General features: G+C 41.0%; 1 protein-coding gene across 3 annotated transcripts in view; it reads right to left on the bottom strand.

Annotated features, from left to right (window-relative positions):
* Grm7 (glutamate metabotropic receptor 7) overlaps positions 1-20,701 on the bottom strand; it is a 547,225-nt gene that overhangs the window by 166,322 nt on the left and 360,202 nt on the right. For all 3 annotated transcript variants that reach the window (XM_048356200.1, XM_048356199.1, XM_048356201.1), the window contains exon 6: positions 97-297. In XM_048356200.1, the coding sequence (XP_048212157.1) occupies positions 97-297 (201 nt within the window). The remainder of the gene's footprint in view (positions 1-96; positions 298-20,701) is intronic.

Here is a 20,701-nt window from a genome sequence, read left to right as displayed (position 1 = left end):
AATGACGAGAGGGAAGAAGACAGGTTGTCATTGAACTTAATAGTCTGGTTTAATACAATCAATTTGTCCACAGAACATGACGGCTGGGACACTCACCGTTGAAGTTCACATTGCGGATGTACTTCAGCAGCTTCTTGCCCCCAGCGTGCTCCATCTCTGGGCACAGGCCCCGGTAGTCTGCACAGAGGTCCTTGTTCATGTGGTGGAGGGCGTGGGCCATGGCATAAACAGCGTCGATCACGAACTGAACTTTCCCCTCCTGCTCATAGTTGGAATCTTTGCCAATTCTCTCCTGCCCTGCACACGAAAACCAGAAACACACACACACACATACACACATAGACAGATTGGTGTTTGCATCAAAAGCCTGAATTCCTACCGATGTTCAATCATGCATCAGGAACAGCGAGCCTCGGGGAGGACTGAGCACACTGCCAGGCCTTGGGTGGCTCTCCTGCGGAAGCACTTTGTTTGTGGTGCGTTCCTTTGGACCATGTTACATGAACGGGTCTGGCTTACTAGATACCCGTTGGAAAAAGTCCTTCCCAGAGTCATAATGGCAGCTTTCGTAGTATGTCAGCACCAATGCCCAAAATTGTGTTTCTATAGGGTCTGGGGATTCAGGGGGTTGAGACCCTGAACTGCCACGTTCACATCCTCAAAGCTTGTGTATGTTAGAAAGACCAACAGGAAAATTATGGGCAACACATGAAACTCCAGACCGAACCTCATGACCTTTTACCGGTCTCCCCGTCTTCATGGTGGGCGTCCATGGAGACTCAGTTGCTTAAGGGGCATCCCTGGAGTCACTTCTAAGTCTTCTTACTCTGATTTTCAACTCTTATCCTTTGTCTCGTTCTCTTTTTCTTTCCTTTTTCTCTTACTCTGATTATTTGTTTCATTCTCTTCTTTGTCCTTCTCCCTATTTTATCTCTGTTATTTATTACTTTGATTCTCTCTCTCTCTCTCTCTCTCTCTCTCTTTCTGTCTTTCTTACATACATTTTAGTGAATAGCCAAGTCCCACCAATTCTCTCTCTGAAACACTGAACAGTTTGGGACACTCCACAGATGCCCTATAAATGGTATCCTCATCTTCTGTCTAGACATGATGCCAGAGCTACTAACTATTCATTCTTCTATGCTCATCTTTGCAAGCTACAAAGCTTAGCGCCCCATCTCTAACACTCAAGCGTCCTCCCTCAGTGGCTCCCTACTTACACAATCCAGCCCAAATCCCTCCCCGTGACACTGACAGACATTGCTCCATCTGCTTCGTGATGGTAACAACTTGCCCTAAGTGCCCGCAATGGGTTGAAAACACTACATACATGTTTAATTTAACTTTCTTCTTTGTTTTTGTGAGTTCACGCATTATTTATTCTCATTTTCCTCACGGGGAAACTGAGTCTTATAGAAAGCTTAGGTGTATCATATCAGACCCCAGAAACATCGGACTCTCAGTTCATCAACTTTGTTTTTGTGGTTGTTGTTTGTTTTTCTATTGTTTCTGTTCACTTATCTTTGACCGTGTTCTTTGCTCGGCTGTGTTAGAACAGGCTTCCTCTTTGCTTTGATATGTCACAACATAATTATTTCTCTGTGATGCAACCCCAAAGCTTTCAACATTTAGTTCCTCTCTCTCTTAGATTTCCACAAAACCCTGCAAATCTTCTGTACAATGTGAATGATGAGATAGAGCTGGATTTTTTTATGCCCTCTCAGTGTGTTCCCAGTTTTCTTCTCTTCTTTCTCTGGCATCTTCAGTACTGGACACAAGATTTGTCACTTCCCCAATAACTACCCAACCCTTGAGTTCAATTACGCATTCATTAAGTAGGAGTCTTTTCGACCTTTTGCCCCACTGTGAAGAATAATTACCTACACATTGCATTTCACCCGTGCAGTGGTATTTCCTCCGATTGTTTTGGAGGGTCAAATTCATAACAGTGAATCAGCCGTAGGAATTCCACCACCTCAACCTCTTGCTCTGAAAATGCATACATGGGTTTTTCCACCTTCTGTGCTAAAACCATTGGTAGGATCCTTTACACAAGAGACTCTGTTCAAGACCTTTCACCTTGCAACGTACAATGTAATCTCCACCAGAGAAACCCAGAATTTACCACGTGTACTGATACTTGTGCTTTTCCTTTTGAGAATAGACATTAATATCTCGCATGCCAGAGGCTTGATGTCCCATGTGTGTCTCATTTAAATATCAATCAAATGCATGCTCACCAGAGCCAGGGCTCTAAGGCTTTGGAAGGATTCAAGCTGCACCCATTGCTTCTCTCAAGTCAAATGCAGGCTCATCTCCAGAGTTTCACCTACTTTTGTCTTTAAAGGATAATACTGTTCTCCCAATTTTTTTTTGTCTTATGTTATTTATTTATTTTATTCGTATTGACAGAGGGTCTCCCCATCCAATAGCCCTGGCTAGTCTTGAATTGGAGATCCTACTGCCTCAGTTTCCTGAGAGTTTACAGGCTTACCGGTGTATAAATGCTGCTTCTTTATGACAGTGTCCTGACGGTTTGTTTGCTTTGTTCCATACCATGCAAACAGTAGTCATAGAATAACAACCATATCTAACAAGTAATCTAAAATGCATCAGGAGGGTGTTACTTTTTCAGGATTCTTTTTTGCACTTTTTGGAGATAGATTCTGAAAATGAGATTGTTTTGTTAAAGGGTAAATTCAGCTGTACTTTCTTTCTACCTTAGTAATTCCCACCTTCTAATGTGGTTGGGGTGCACCATTTTGCACTCCTGGAAGCTGCAATTGGTAAGAGTACTCATTTCTGCACAATTTCTCGAATAGAGTTCACTGTTAAACTTGATTTGCATTCATCAGCTTTGGGAGAAATGTTGCTACTTTGCACTGTTATTTCCATTTTTCTCATGGGGAGGCTGAATGCAGTTGTGTGTGTAAATTGCTTCATTTTTGGCAAAGTGTTCATAACCGAGTCAATTGTTATAAAAATGTCAATCTTCTCTATTTTAAAAGGTATTTATTAAATAAATTCTTTGAGATTAAAATTGTAAATACTTCACCCTGGTTTGTCATTTTTCTTCACTTTCTTCAAGCAATTTTTTTTTTCAAAATGAAATTGTCTTACATAAATTGTTCTCTAATACAATTTACTGTCCCCTAAATCTTCTGGAGTCTGAGTCATCATTAGGAAAAATAAAATGTCCTGCTTCCTTGTGTTAGGCAACCAGTGGCTCATGCCTGTAATCCTAACTACTCAGGAGGATGAGACCTGAGGAATCAAGTTCAAAGTTAGCCGGGATAGGAAAGGCTATGAGACTCATCTCCAATTAGCCAGTAGAAAAGCCAGAGATAGAGACATGGCTCAAGTGTTAAAGCTCCAGCCTTGAGTGGAAAAAGGTGAGAGCATGAGGCCCTGAGAATTGACACACACACACACACACACACACACACACACGCGCACACACACACACACAAATGACAGATGACCCCATTCCAAGAGTATTAGATTCTTTGATTTTTTTTATAGACTTGCACAATTTTAGCTTTTAGCCCCAATATTTCATCCACTGGCAGTGAGATTTACTGTGTAGCTTGAAGAAAAATTCAGAATTACCTACATCCCTAAAGCCATCCTAATTATAACCACAGTATATTGAATTTGTAACATATGATATACTTTTCCGAATTGAATTTCTATCTCTTTATTACATATAATAATTCCATATGAAGTTGTATCTATGTAAATTCCAGCTTATTAAAATATATTTATTTAGCTTTTTTCTTCATGGGCTAATACCAAAATCTCAATTATAAAGGCTTGATAGCCTATTTAAGTATCTAGTAAAGATTCTACTTATTCTCCCATAATTATTCATTAGTTTTAGGAATTCTTAATTATTTTTGTTTATTTTCTAAAGTGAATTTTATTAGTAAGTTTCCAGTTAAGGACAAAAAGGTCAAACAATTTAATTGCACATTTATTAAATCTGTTTTGTGCTTCTAAGGCTTGCCTAAGATAAAAAAAATTAATGTAGATGAGTTTTCTATCCATTTTTTATTTCCTACAGTCTGATTTTGCATATGACAATAAGATTTTTAAAGTTTTCTCCATACAAGTATTTAAGTATTGTATAGTTCAGCTATACTGTTTTATTTCCTTTTTCTATTCTATATTTTTTTCTTTTATGTGTATCTTCCCACTGATTTTTTTTTGTGTACATAAAAGCTATTCATGTTTTTGTTGGGCCTGTTTGTTTTATTACATTACAGCTTTCTATTAAAGGAATTATAGACATGAAGCAAGATTAAACTAACCTTACATCAAGTCTACTAAGTAGATCTTAACATTACCTTTTGACTACACTCTGGTATTTACTAGTGTAACATTACCATTTCACTTACTTTAAAAGGCCACTCATATTTAGTATTAATTTTGTAACATGACATTCTACAGAAGTCTCCTCTTTTATAGTACTACAAAAAAAGAAAGGCAATATTGGAGGCATTATGACCACTATAAAATTTATGCTACAAAATGTATTCAGTATAATAATTCAGGACAGCAGTTTCTAAATGGTATCAATAAAGACATTCATCCCACAAAGAATGCTTTGTAAGATAACTGAGCTGTTTCCAATAATAAAAAATATTTTATTACTTGAGAAACACTGCAGTCTTTCTGCCCGTCTCTTGGAGAGTCACCAGACACATTAGCATATTAAGACAAGATGAGATTCAAATACTCAAGCTCATAGAACTTGAGAAACTATAGCTTTACATAAAGAAAATTGGAAGTGGCAAGTTCATTTAATGACAGTGGCCAAGAAGCAGCAAGGGCTCATGGTCCTGGTGTGGCAGACCCAAGTATTTGCCAATTCCAGAGTCGGGGGCTGCTCTCCTAACAAAGGTGACTGTGGGCATATGCTGGTGGCCATCAACATACTTCAACTTTACAACTTTCTAAAAGACGATTATGACTCACAAAAGATACACAGAACACATGCACCACACACATACACATACAAGTTAAGTGTGGAGGATTTTCATCAGTATAGTTGGAATTCAGATATTTAAAGAAGGCTTTTCAATGAATTCTCGGCGGACAGATCACCCCTCCAAAACCTTTCTGGTTCTATGAGATGCTATTTTATTCTGGATTTCATCCTCTTCATCTCCTTTTCCATGAGAGAGTCTGAGGTTAGGAGAAAATGAGAACCCCAAAAGAATTACGTTTTACTTCCCCAGCCTAGAAAGCAGTTTACCTTCTCACCTCTCCCAGTTTACTGTTCGCTGTCACTTTTACCCAGAGTCTAATATTTATCTTCAAAGTGCACACTCTTCTAACCTTCTGTGGAATAGGTTGCCAGCTGCAGTACCTAATCCATACACGCATTCACTGTCAGAATTCCTAATGTTTAATCTGCTGGGAAGGTTTGTATAAAGACCTGCTTCCTGTGTCCATTCATACGCTGCATTCTCAGAGAATCTTCTTTAGTTAATTAGGAGACATGTGCAGGCAAATCAGGAAAAAGGGGCACAGGAAATAAGAGAGATACGGACATGAAACTAAAAACGTCTGTTCACACTGGTACTGGGGCTTGAACTCAGGATTTGGTGCTCTTGCTAGGCTTTTTCTCTCAAGGCCTGTGGCCTACCCCTTGAGCCACACCTCCACTCCCGTCATAAATGATAGAGCTCGAATGAAGATAATAAAAATAAAGAGATGGGTGGGGCCAGCACGCCAAGCCAGCTCAGCCATTGTTCCTAAGCACTGAAGCAGAGCTGCCAGCAAGGTACAGAAAACTCGAACCCCTAGTCTACAGCTTACCAGATGCTTCTTAGGGAATGAAGCATCGTAATCACTATTCTACTTCCAAATGGCAGTGGGAGGCACTTGCTTTGGAACGCACACTCCTAAGCGATGCACGTTTAGTGCGGGCAGCCCTTTCATGTTTGCATGGCCTGCTGTGCAGAGAAGATGCCTGAAGTTGCTTTTAAACCTTGTGTCCCACGCATTTATTTTACTGAAAAGAAAGCTTTAAGTATCTCTTGACCTTAAAGTCTTCAGTAATGAGGTATATAATTAATTGAAATATTAATGTCGGAATTTGTTGCAAATGATAAAGACCAGTTAAAAGGAATATACATAGTGTGTGTGTGTGTGTGTGTGTGTGTGTGTGCACGTGCACGCATACGTGTGTGCATGCCAATACTAGGACTTGAATTCAGGACCTGGGTGCTGTCCCTTAACTTTTTTGTTCAAAGCTAGTGCTCTGCCATTTGAGCCACAGTTACACTTTTAGCTTTTTGTTAGTTGTAGACAAGAGTCTCACAGACTTCCCTGCCTGGGCTGGCTTCTAACCACGATCCTCAGGTCTCAGACTCTTGAGTAGCTAGGATTACAGGTGTGAGCCACCAGGGCCCAGCTTGTTATGAATATTTATAAGGATAGTTAAGGCATATTTTAGTCATAACACACTGTCTAGATTTTTGGGTAAAAAAGAGGGATGCAAGGACTACGGAGGTGGGTGGGAAGGAATATCCTAGAATATTAGGAAATGATGCAAGGTTTGGGGAAATGCTACATTTACACAGCAGGGCTTATTAAGATGCAGGTCTAATTGCCTCCATTATTTAAAATAAAGAAATAACTGTTGACTCAGACCTCTTGGGTGTGCATTTGCCTTTGGAAGATGAATATTAATGATAAAACAAGACCTGGTGTTTACAGTTTCGACTTCAGTGCCATCTTTCTTACTGATCACGTTTACATTTAAGAGTTTCATAGCCTTGCACAAAATTGCCATTACTGGGAAAGTCAGAAGGACAGGAATATGTAGGAAATCTGCAGTGCTCTGTTCCTTAATTTACAGGCGAGGATTAACAGTAGGGATGGAATGGGAAGAAATGGGAGGAGAGAGTTCAGAATGAATGATGAGTTCTCAGCAGGTCACAGCAGCATCGGGCCTGGGCACTGTGTGTTTATTGCAGACTTTCTGGGGGCCATGCCTGGCATGGTGTGTGCTTCATGGTTTGATCAACCTGCAAAGATCTTGGGTTAAACCATCATGTCTCCATGTTCTACCTGTTCCCTGTGTCTTTGTTACTACTTTGTATATTATACTCCATGATCAAATGGTGTCTACACACACATGGAAAGCAATGGACTGGCAGGTTTCCCCTTTTGTTGTTTTTTTAGGCCAGTCCTGGGGCTTGGACTCAGGGCCTGAGCACTGTCCCTGGCTTCTTTTTGCTCAAGGCTAGCACTCTGCCACTTGAGCCACAGCCCCACTTCTGGCCGTTTTCTGTATATGTGGTGCTGGGGAATTGAACCCAGGGCCTCATGTATACGAGGCAAGCACTCTTGCCACTAGGCCATATCCCCAGCCCAGGTTTCCCCTTTTAATGCTTTCCCTTTTCCGCTTCTGTGCAGTGTCCCAATTCATTCTCCAACTTTACCTAAGTCACGATGTTTTGTCCTCATTGAATGTTCCATTATGCATCTGTCCTACAGGAGAAAATGGATGGCTTTGAAAACCACTATTGTGTCCTTCTCTAACTTTGCTTGGGTAGAAAAGTGAACACCCAGAACAATGGCAGAAATGCTGGCAGAGAAGCCAGAAAACAAAGCAAAATGGCCCCAGGGCTTTCAAACTGGGTTTCCAACTTAGATTGCCAAAGGTTGATGGCAATGGAACCATTATTATACAAATATTTTGCATGGGAAACAATGAGTAGTCAGTCTTTCATAGGCTAAAAAACTGCCACCATTTCATTTGTAAATTAAGAAAGAAATAAAAGAAATTCCAGCAAGGGGGAATATTTGTATAGCCAAAACACCTTATTTCTGCCCATTTTGTAACCAGGAGGCTTCCTGGAAGGCTATGTAATTTTCACTTCCAGCTGTTCTAGTCTGCAATTCCATTTTCAATTTCCAGGTAAGTGCGGATCAAGACACCTGCGGGGAATAATCAAGTGTGTACACAGGGTAGCAGGCATTGCCAAGGTACAATGCACACAGGGCAAGAAATGGAACAGAGAGATGTTGTAAGCCCCCCCACCCCACCCCCGTTCACATACTTTCTCCATGGCCAAATGCAGGGTTAATGCTAAACAATTCAACCCATTCAGAAAGTCCAAGGTATCTTGTTTCCAAACAAACACATGGTTTCCTTCATAGTTCACTCTTGACTGTTTATTGCTCTCTGTTGATAAAGAAGGGTTTGTTTCTATATCGGTCCAAGTGTATCTGTCCTTTCTCATACAACTCCCAACCTTGGGTTGCCTGGTATATCAAAGACAGGATTCGGAAGACTTGAAGCAAGAGCCAGCATTTGTAAAATGCTCTCCAGACTCCTAAAGCTGCTGTAGTCCACATCACACGCATCTTCTCATCTAGTCTTTGGGATCTCTCCATCCAAAGCTGCTACTGCCGTTGGTGATATTTTACAGGAAAAGAAATTGAGGTTTAGTTGAAATAACAAATCTTAAGTGACACAGAGAGAAAGGGCTAGCTGGGAAATCGAATTCCAGCTGCTTCACTCTCAAGCTGAGGTATGACTATTTGAAATGAAGACATATTGTACACATGTTAACACAAGAGGTCACCTCTGAACAGTATTTTTTCAAATATATATATTTTTTCCAAATATATGTATATATGCATATATATTTATATATTATATTATTATATATTATATTATTATATTATATATTTATATATTATATATTTATATATGTATATGTATACATATATATATCAGAACTGATATTTTTGTCACCCTCATTTTTTTTCATGTGCCTCTCATGAACAAGCCACTACTAATTTTTATTTTAGAATTTCAAATAGCTAGCCCCCAGAGGCTCCTACCTGTAATCCCAGTTAGCCAGGAGGCTGAGATCTGAGGATCATGGCTCAAAGCCAGCCCAGGCAGGAAAGTTCACGACACTCTTCTCTTGAATTAACCACCAAAATGCTTCAAGTGGCACTGTGGTTCAAGTGGTAGTGCTCTAACCTCGATTATAAAACCTCAGGAATAGTTGGCACAAAAACTTAAAATAATCAAATAAATGAGGTCATACATAGCCCAGATCTACCTTCTCTCATTTAACAAAGCCCTGTTGAGATTCATACAACATCTTGCATGCACCACAAATTCATTATTTGGTGATAGGCAGTATTCTAATGCGTGGATACATTAGAATTCGATTATTCATTTTCCTTCTGAGAAACAGCTTGGCTATTTCTAGTTTGGGAGGAGGGGGTTGGTTGTCATGAGCTGAAAGGAATATGACAAGTTAGCATTCCAGTTCTGAAGATGTTGATTGAGTATGTAGCACCCTTGTGTAGAGCCAGGCAGAGCAAGCAGCATGATCATGCCTGCACGGGGTACCCCACCCCACCGTGTGGTGATGTACAGTGGTCCAGTGGTGCAGACATAATGGGCTTGTGTCACAGTCCTCAGCGTCTGAGCTCCAGGAAACCAAACCTTTTACACTGGACGTCAGGTAAAAAGCTATGGGGCCTTAGCTACACGGGGAGATATTATCATTGCCACTGGATTGTCCGTGAATAAATCTTCCTTCTATCCCACAGGGATGTGCTATCTACATCTTCAAGGCTATTTGCTACACAAACATCTTGGAAAGATAATCAGCACTGGTGCTTGCACCACTGCTTGAGAGATAAGTAGAAAACAAGGCAGGCCCATAGAGGACTGTCCCCAGAGAGGGCTGCGACAAATGAAGCTGTCGTGAACTGTTCTATATGGAGTCCTGTGGACACATTTTCATGATGCCGGATAGGTGCTTCGGAGTGGAGGTGTGAACGGCAGGCCCAACCATGTTGTGCCTGATTAAAAGTTGCTGGCAGAATCCATAATTTTTATATTCTCATAGCAGTGGACGAAGGCCATTCCAACATTTGATATCACCGACCTTTATCTTCCTGTTCCCCTCTGTGCAACAGAAGCTCATTTAGCTTAATTTGTACTTCTTGTAGAATGCCGATGGCTAGCATTCTTTCATGTGCCTAATGGACAGCTATATTGGGTGGGGAAGCAAGGAAGCTGCCCAGGATCTCAGAAGTGACGGTTTCAGCTCATGCACATTTTCTACTAAGAGAAACACCTCAACCCACGTGATGATACCTCAGTGCCTACCTAATGTCCAAGGAGACTTTAAATTATTATATTGGCTACAGTCATTCAATTCTTCTTTCCCAGACCACAACTTCCTCTATGTCCTGACTGCCCTGCTTTTTGGTTGCTGAATGAATCGCTGAAGGAGGCAAGGGGAAGGGTTCATTTCCATTTCTTTGTTTATTTCTGTGCAGATACTGGGGCTTCAGCTCAAGGCTTCACGTGCATGTTTGGCTTTTCCCCTCAAGGCTGACCCTCTTAATACTCCAGCCATACTTCCACTTCTAACAGTGTTTTGTTGCTGGTTAATCGGAGATAAGAATCTCTAGGATTTGCTGCCTAGGTTGGCTTCAAGCCTCCATCTTTAGATCCCAGCCTCCTGATTAGCTAGGATTACAGTTGTGAACCACCAGTGCCCCCCAGACTGAAGGTTTCTTTCTTGTTTCCCAAATGGGCTAAAGAAAGGAGTCTACAGATCTTTACATTGTACTCTTCTAAAGGTGTAAATGTTTACAAAGAAAATTAGACTTATTATTTTTAGCTTATTATTATTTTAATTTAGCTTATTATTATTTTTTAAAATATGGTATTAACATGTCCAGGCCAGGAACATGCTACTTCTGGAATCATTGTTCATAAAAGAAAAGCACAAGGCTTTGGTTCACGTCATGGCTCTGCCAGATGTTACTCATGTGGGATGGCCCACTTAACACAACTCAGAGAACTTTGCTTTTCCATTCTCTTTGGCAAGCCGTAAATACCATCGGTGCTGCCAGCTCGGCTGAGCTGTAGGGACGACCAAATGACACGAGGGACATTAAAAACAATTTAGAGGCTCTGAAGCACATCTCATAAAACTGATAAATCAGTACCCAAACATATGGAAAAAATATTCAATCTTGCAAGTTTTCCAAGAAATACAAATCAAAACAGAGGTAATATTTTACCAGTTGTGCAAGAGGCGGAATAAATTAGTTTCCTGCTTTCGGAAGCTAACTCGGCGATATACTCCCATGGTCTAAAAATATTATTGATCTTGTTTGAATGGATAATGACAAAAATAGATAATGTACATTTTATGATCACTTCTCAGAGGCATCCCTATGGGTTAGGCATTCCACTGAACACCTGACACATACCAACTCATTTATTGCCTTTTCTTAAAATACCCATCAGAACGTAACTTCATCAGATAAAAATTACAATAATCCCAGGGTTTTTATCAACTAGAAAATCAACACAGGGTGCAAAGTACTGACCTTAGACCTCACCATTGGTTTAAGGCAGGATTTGAAATTGAGTTAAGACAAATAGACTTTGAAATCCTTATCCTCACTACTCCATTTTACAATGTTTAGAAATTTATCCCAAGGAAGCAACCCAAAAAGCAAAACAACAACAACAAAACCCTCAGAGGCTAAAGGTCCTTGGATTTTTCCTAATGTGACATACAAATCTACAAAGGTTAGAAGGTATAAAAGTAAACATTTGGCCAATGAAAAGATAGCAAATCTATTAATCCAGGTGACAGTGGCTCACACCTGTAACCTTAGCCATTCCAGAGGTTGAGAGCTAAAAATCGTGGTTTGAAACTGGCCCAGGGAGGCAAGTCCATGAGACATTTATCTCCAATTAATCACCAAATAGCCAGAATGGAGTTGTGGCTCAAATGGTAGAGTTCAGTCTTGAGGGAAAAAGCTCTGGGATGGTACTCAAGTCCTCATTTCAAGCTCTGGTACCACTACGCAACAAAACCAAAAATTCAATTAAACTTAACAATAGACAGCTTATGGTTTCTAAAATCCAAGGAGAAGAGTTTATTATTTTTTAAATCTAGATTACTCTTTTTCAGTGTGGGACTCTCCTAGGGTTTGAACTCAGGGCCCCATACTTGTTCAGCTTACTTGCTATGTTGGTCCTCTACCACTTGGGCCATGCCTCCAGCCTGGCTTTGTGCTATTTGTTTTGGAGGTGGTATCTCATGAACTTGTGCTTTGTAACACGATCTTCTAGGTCTCAGCAACTGAGTAGCTAGGCTTACCGGTGTCAGTCATCAGCGGTCTATGTGAGGTATTTAAATTTCTTAGTATGACTTAGTTGAGTCTCATAGGATGATAAGCAGGCTGGGTTTAAGCCATGACACAGTGTGACAAGCTTTTTTTTTTTTTAAGAGGAAGCATAATTGTGCAAACATCCACTCTGGGGCGGACAAAGGAGTATCACAAAGTGGGTGATATAAAAAATACCTTAATTTCTGAGCTGTTAATGTAAGGCCCTGAGAATTTAATTTCTTGTAGTTGTGTTTTAATAGAACACACACACACACACACACACACACACACACACACACACACACACACACACACACACACACCATGACATTCAAAGGAGGAATAAATGACAAAGGAAAACCACCTTCGAGGCTGCTGGGGAAGGGAAGGCATGGGGCACCCTCCCGGATTTTCGGACGCGTGCTATCTTACCCTTGTCAAAGAGGTGAGACCTAGCTTTCAAGAACAGTCATTGCTCCTTTGTTCACAACCCTTGATTGAGGCTTCCCTAGAGAAATGGCCCCATGAGATGCTAACAGTGAGTTAACTAGTTAACTGGCCAGCAGTTGAGTTGTGAGGAGGAAGGAAGATGACAGGCAGAACAAATACCACAGGCAAAGGCCCTGTGGTAGGAAGAATTCCTTCGTAGAAATGAAAGGTGTGAGTCACAGTATCCTGCCCCTAAATGCCCGAGTTCCCACTGAGGAGTTTACAGTTCTGTCTATAAACATGTGGCTACTGAAGTGCCCAGAACATGAGAACAACAGAACTTTCATTTTATACCCTAAAAAATACCATCAAACTTGAGTACTTAAAATTTAGTAACACATCTACAATCACAAACTTGTCTAAGAAAGGTGAGAAGGTATTGACATACAGTCTGATCTGGATTTATTCAGGCATGTTAATAGTCAGGCTATCAGACATTAGAACTCCAGGAACTACTTGTTCTAGTGGTGTGTCAGTGTGTGTGTGTGTGTGTGTGTGTGTGTGTGTGTGTGTGTACTTACTACCCACAGAATGGAAATTCTTTCCACTTCAGCTATTGACTCTGTTTTCTTTTCCTTCATTTTTTTTTGTTATTGTTGTGCCTTAAAAAAAATTAATTTGGGGCTGGGATGTAGCTCAGTGGCAAAGCACTTGCCTAGCAAGTGCAACAACCTGGGATCAATCCCCAGTACCAAAAAAGAAATGACAAAAAGAAATAATTCCAACATGTGGGCATTAGTCACAAACTTGTCTGACACTTGACCAGGATTGGTGCAGTATTTTCTCAAGGGAAAAAGCAATCAGATCTGATCATGTAATACAGTATTTTCCTTCCAGGGTGAATTGCCCACTTTGGCTTCAGCCTCTGACTATTTTGGGAACTCAGTTTATAACTGTTCCTCCCTGGCTTGTATGAGTTCCCTGCAATGTTGTCATTTGCCGTGTTCTGCCTTTCCATTCTTTCTGTCTCCACTCTCCGCTTCCACAAGTCTCAGGGCTTCTGTTCATGTCTGGGATGGCGGAGCAGAGAGAAAGAGACTCAGAGAATGTCAAGTTCAGGAGTCCATTTCCCTGTCATGTGATCATGTGACCAAGAGAGCAGGAGTTTCTGTCCCATGTTTTTTTTTTTTTTTTTTTTCCTTTGAGGACGTTCTTAACTGGCATTTCATTGATATAAAATGAAGACTGGAATATCAACCTGGAGAAGTAGCACCCTCTTTTGGGTTCAGGAAAGAGGAAATGGGGTCATTTTGCTTGCTTCTCTACTGAGCTGCCTGTAGTCAGGGAGTAAAAGAAGATCCACTGAGGATCATCATCAGATATATTTTAGTAAAAGAACTTCTGGGCCTGGGTACTTGGAAGCAAAGGGATTCTTAGGAAAAACAATTATTAAGTGAAGCAAGTCAGGACCAGAGAGGCAAAGGATGTATGTTTTGCCCTTTTCTGTGGAAGCTAGATTTAACTTATAAACTTAGATGCAAATACATTGAGTGGTATGCAAGTGTACACAAATGTATTGACTGAAACACAGCAGATTCAAGGGACAACTCAAACAGCATAATTCCTTAGAAAAGCAAAAATCAAAGTTCAGCAAACTAAAACACCAGGAAGCAGATATTCTAAAGGGGGGGTGAGGTCAAGGGGGGAGGGGCTGATGAATGGACAGGAAGAGGAGGAGAATGCAGACAGAGATCCAATGCATATCCTACAAAATTAAGAAGAGTGAGGGAAGGGGTGGAGAGGGTAGAGATGGGTGAGATTGTTGAAAACGGTGATGCTGATCAACATACACCGTTTTCACAAACTGCTCTGTGAAATGGCAACTCCTGTGCACAGTTACTTAAAGATAACAATTCTCTTTAAAAGATAAAGAAAGGACCAAAGAGGAAAGTTAGCTCCACACGAGAAATATCTATTCGATGTTCAGCTCCCCTGAGTCTGAAAATACAACCAGGTGGCTGAGGAGAGAGAGTCCTGGGAGAACTAAAATGTATAAGGTAAGGCCGTTCAATGAATGGGCTTGGTAACCTCATCAGCACCAGCAGAGCAGGAGAGACCTCATGCAGACACCGGAGCTCTTTATCATGCTCTCTGCTGCTTCTGCATTCCAGTGAACAAAGTGGTTTACTGCTCTTTCCTACCTCACTAATTACCACTTGGGATTATTTAATAGAACTGTTTTAGCGTGTGTTCTGTGCCGCCTGCATAAGAATTGGAGCACCCTCGAAAGCTAGGAAGACTTCTTCTCTTGTCAACTAAGTTTACTTGTCTAACTCCCTTGCTCCAAACACCCATTGGCTGAGAGTTAAGTGTGCGACAGAACACCTGGGGAAGTGAATACGTGCTATTATTTAATTCTAGTATTTTTTCTCTCCTCATTGGTGGCCATGTTGTTGGGTAAGTCCTGAAGAACCTTTCAGGGCTGAGTTTTGTCTTCACCTTTAAAAGGGGGTGATAATGCCTGCCTTCTCTAGCTCACAAGGTTTGATATGGGATCAAAGAGATAATATGGCAATAGCAAGACACATCAGGTGAAAGATGTCCAAGGTGAAGAGAGAATAACACTGGATGTGAGCATGAAGGAGGAGTGGCAGGATGAACTTTGGGGGGATGCTTGCCTTTTTTTTGTTTAATCACAGGTACCACCATCAAGGATGTTTACCAGTGTGCCACCTAAACACCAGGCATGGTGGTGCATGCTCACCATACCAGCTATGTGGGGATTGGAGGAAGGAGAATCAAGAGTTCCAGGCCCCTGTGGGCAAAATTAGGGAGAGTATATCTCAAAAGCAAATGAACCTAAGGTGTGGATTAAGGAGTCAACCAGTTGCCTGGCATGCATGCCCAAGGCAATAGGCTCAACACTCAGTACTGCAAAAATGAAACAACAATCAAGAGGAAACATAAAACTACTGAGTACTAACACTCCCCAAGCTAGGCACTGGTAGTTTATACCTCTTATCTGAGGTACTCAGAAGGCTGAGGTCTGAGGATCAGAGTTTGAAGCCAGCCCAAGAAGGAGAATCTGTGAGGCTTCTCTCCAATAAACCACCAAAAAGTTGGAAGTAGAGGCGTGGCTCCAATGATAAAGTGCTAGCCTTAAGTGGAAAAGTTCCTGGGCCCTGAGTTCAAGCCTAGTATTGGCACCAAAAAGGAAGGAGAGAGAGAGGGAGAGAGAGAGAAAGAGAGAGAGAGAGGGAGAGAGAGAGGGAGAGAGAAGAAAGGAAGAAAAGGAGGGAAGAAGGGATGGAAAGAAGGAAGGAAGAAAGGAAGGAAAGAAGAGAGAAATAAAGAAAGGAAGGAAAGAAGAAAGGAAAAGGAAGGAAGGAAGAAAGAGAGAGAGAGAAAGGAAGGAAGAAAGAAACCTCCACCAGCCTGTCTGTATTCATGCTTGTGATGTCTTTGCTTCTCTCACAGGTAAACTCCCACAGGTGGACCCAGACTGTATCTGTGGTACTTGCTCTCTGTACATCAATGGCTGTGTGTTCAGGTGGCACACAACTGTGTGTGCCTAGGAAGGCAAGTGATAGATGTGTGGTGAGGGTGTGGACGTGTACAGGTCCCTGTGGGTCCACAACCCTGGATCTCCCATGACTGGAAACAGGGAGGCAACGTTAGAAGTCTCTAGAAAGTTTCTATCTGGGTTTTTATATGGAGTTGATAGTTATCTTGTGAGCCCATTCTTATTCTGTAGAAAAACGATTATGGCATTATACACATTATAATATCATAAAGTGTTTTCAGTGCCCATATTTCTCCTTGAGGGGGAAGAGGGGTTTGAAAATCTCTAGTAGACGTAGCTCATTCTAAGAAGGGCAATATTCCATTTTAACTTGTCGGATGGCACTTGGTAAGTCATTCAACAGCCCTTTCTTATGACTATTAACATGGCTGTAAGCATCCCATTTATAACACTTACATTGCTTAGAAGAACACTTTGTTTACCAGGACTGTTATGAAGAAGATGCGTATCTATTAACTCCACCAGCTCAGGAATTCCTTTTCATTAACTGCCTAACCCAACATACTTTCTCAATACCGAAAGGCTGTAAGTCCTACTTTTAAAGCCATTGCATGCTGGAGTTAATGAGAAAGAAATGATGCACAGCTCAAATAATTATGGCGCGTAGCCATTAAAGAAACTGTTTTGCTTGGATACTTCAGCGTTCTTCACTTGCTACTCCTCTGCTTGGCTTCATTCTGCCCAGAATTAAACACATTTCCTATTGATACTCTCATGTAGCATATAGAAAGAAGAATGTGTGGAAATATGACCTGAATTTAAATGAGGTGCATAAGGAAACCCTTTCATTCTTTGTAGGGTTGGTGGCTGAAAGAGGATTCATTCACTAGAGGCTCCATCCCAAAAAGCTAAGGCTGAGTAAGGCAGGAGAGATTCAGTCCCTCATCTGGTACATGATCAAGGCCTGGGGAAATCAGAAATCAACCCCTGACTTGGTGAATTGATTCCAGTATTTATTGCAAGACAAGGGCCTGCCCTGCCCTGATTTTCCTATTAACACTCTACTTTGGGAGGTGACCTATGGTAATATAGGATATTCCTGAACATGTTTTCAATTCCGTCTCTAGGGTCTTTCTTTTTTTCTTTTTCTTTTTCTTCTATTGTAAGTTACGAATTCATCTACATTGCCTTTGGAAAGGGTGGCTATAAAAAGAGACAAGAGAAGAGTAGATCCCTTAAAAAAGAAAGCATATAAAGACATACAGTGAGGGGGAAAATAGCCTCTTCTACCATTGGTGTTGGAAAAGCTGGGTATCCATATACAGAAAACTAGTAGTGGATCCACAGTTGTCACCATGCACTAAAATCAATTCCACATGGATTAAAGACCTCAGTGTCAGACCCCAGACTTGAAACTATTGCGACAGAGAGTAGGAGAAACATTAGAACTTATAGGTATAGATAGAAACTTCTTGGAAAGAGTCCAAGAGAATGGTGGGGGGAGCAGCAGATAGGAGAAAGACTTGACCAGTGAGACTATCAAAATTAAAAGTTTCTGCACAGCTGAGGACATAGTTACTAAACTAGAAAGAGAGCCAGCCAACTGGGAAAAGATCTTTGTCAGCAATATATCAGACAAAGGCTGAATATCCACTGTGTACAAGAAGCTCAAGAAACTAACCCCTCCTAAACCAATAAACCAATCACTAAGTGGGCAGGGGTAGCTATGGATAACAACACACAAGGAAATGCTCATCATTCCTTGCCATAAAGGAAATGTAAATCAAAACAACTCTTAGATTTCATCTCACCTCAGTAAGACTGGCCAATGTTGTGAATTTGAACAACAACAAATGTTGGTGGGGTTGTGGGGGAAAAGGAACCCTAATGCACTATTGATGGGAATGTAAACTAGTACAGCCACTCCGGACAACATTCTGGAGGTTCTTCAAAAATCTAAACATAGACCTTCCCTACAACCAAGCCTTAGAACCCCAGGGCATCTACCCCAAACATCAGGAGCCAGGATACCATGAAGATGCCTACACATTCATGTTCACAGCTGCATTCACCTTGCTTAACATGATTTCTTCCAGTTCCCTCCATTTCCCTGGAAATGACATAATCTTATTCTTTCTAAAGGCTGTGTAACATTCCCCGTTTTGGGGATCCACTCATCTATTGTGGGGCACGTGGGCTGTTTCCATACCTTGGTGAGGTGAGCCAAGCTCAGAGACAAATGGTCCATGTTCTCTATGATGTGCAGAAATTAGATATATAGGACACTGGGATATGATAAATTATACAGGATGCTAGATACTCACACATCGTGAGACCAGAAGAGGATACTCTGGAAACACAAAAGCACAAAGCCTAAGCACCTCTTCATATGTACATAAAATAATATGTAACATAACATAATAATATAAAATATACACATTGAAACAAACTCGAAGATATGGAAACAAAAGACTGATCTCTTTTTCCCGCTCTGTTTTTTTCCCCTTTTTTTAGTTTTTTATATTTTAATGATTCTGGTGTACTCAAGTGTACATCTTTGGAAGGGAGGTGGGGTTACAGAACTTGAGGGAAAAAGGGTGACCAAGTGCAGCAGTGGAGCTCACTGGACACTGATGAAAGTGAATTTCACAGCTCATGGGTGGAGATGGGAGGGAGGGACTGGGAGAGAGCAAGGGAGCAGAAGACACTGCAGGAAAGCAAATGTCCTCATTACCTGACTCATGTTGTTTTAATTCCTCTGTACATCACCTCTATAATAATAATAACATAAATGAATAATAGTAAAAAGAAGGCATATTGGTTTCGGGGAGCACAAAGGGGAACACAGAAATGATGGGACAAAGGGTGAACAAATGCAGCAGTGATACTCATGAGACACGATGTAGAAAATGAACTATACAACTTGTCAGGTAAGGAAGCCAGGAGGTAAAAAAAAAAATGGGAGAAAATGAGGGAAGAAATGACACTGGTCAAAAAGGAATGTACACATTACCTATTTACTACCTGACGTATGTAGCTATAACCCCTCTGTATATCTCCTTTATAATAAAAATAAGTAAATAAAAAGATAAAGTAAACCCTATCCTGCTTTTAAAAAAAGAAGGCGCTTTGAGGTTTTATAGTCAGTGCTCTATGGTCAGTACTGGTCTCTGAGCTTCAAAAGTTGCTGGGTGTGCCGGGTGATGGAAGCCCACGCCTGTAATTCTAGTTCCTCAGGGGGCTGAGATCTGAGGATCTCTTCCAAGCCAACTTGAGTAGACAAATCAGAGTAACTCTTCTTTCCAATTCAAAAGGCTAGAAGTGGAGGTATGGCTCAAGTGGCATAAATAGTCTTAAAGAATAAAAAATCTAAGCAAGAATGCAAGGCTCTGAGTTCAAGCTGAAGTATTTTCACACACACACACACATACACACACACACACACACACACGGTAAAAGAATCAGGATGTACATTGTAAGCATCTCATACAAAAGACCAGGAAAGACATGAATAGACTCAGATGTATCCATTTCCCCAGCCTCTATAAAGACATTCATTGGTGGGAGATGAGCAAGGAATGGCGAGGGCAATGTGTGAAAGCTAAACACGAGCTTCTGGAAAGATCCTCCCCTAATATAGCCACAGGAGGGGCCTGGAAGTCAGCACAACCCAAATGCAACTTGAAGAGCCATTGTGGCCAGGGTAGAGAAGCCATGCTGTAGAGCAAACCTGTCTCCACTAGCCATGGCAAGAACAGATGACACATGTTCCTGGAGATGGATCTGTGGGCAGTTTGAGATCATGAACAGATTGTAGCAATCAGAAGAGAGCATCTGAACTTTAAGAAGATCTTGGTAACCGGGCTGTGAAGAACCAAGAACTGTGAGAGAAGATGGATGAGCTTTCTGTGGAATGGAGATTAGCGGGGGAAAAGAGGAATTATAGCAAGGGTCTGGAAATTCAGTGCTTTCTGCACTGGTGATTTGGTGGATTGAGATTTTTAACCGAGTCATTGCTATCAAGGTCAGGTGTTTGTCTCCTCATCTGTGCCATCTTCTCTCAGATCCGTCCAGTGGAATAATTGGCAATTGACACAGGGGGAGGGGCATTAATATGACTCTCTCAAAACAAGGCTAGTTACCTGTTGTTCTAAAATTCCTAAACCTCATCACTGATATTCATACAAGAAAAATCAACTTTTCAGATCTACATGAATGAATAAACAAAATCATGGCATCAGCATGATAGTTAATATAGTTTACAAAAGCCTATTTTCTACTGTTTAGTACCTATGGGAACCTATAGTTGAGAAACATAATCACCTTTTGGAAACACAGATTGTTACCCAGTACCACACGTTTCAACAGGATTTAAAGAGGTTCTCCATGATCAATGGGGGTTTCTGATGCATCATTCCGATCATTTTTCTGTTGAGAATCTTAGGCTAATTGCTACCTTGTCTACTAAGATCACATTAAATAGCTCCTGTGAAAATCCCTCACCATATTCACAAGCTTATAGACCTTGGCATTTCTGTGATGACTCAGAGATATTTAATTCTT

This window comes from Perognathus longimembris, chromosome 10, assembly GCF_023159225.1.
Source record: "Perognathus longimembris pacificus isolate PPM17 chromosome 10, ASM2315922v1, whole genome shotgun sequence".
Lineage (NCBI taxonomy): Eukaryota > Metazoa > Chordata > Mammalia > Rodentia > Heteromyidae > Perognathus > Perognathus longimembris.
This window is presented reverse-complemented; position numbering and strand designations above follow the sequence as displayed.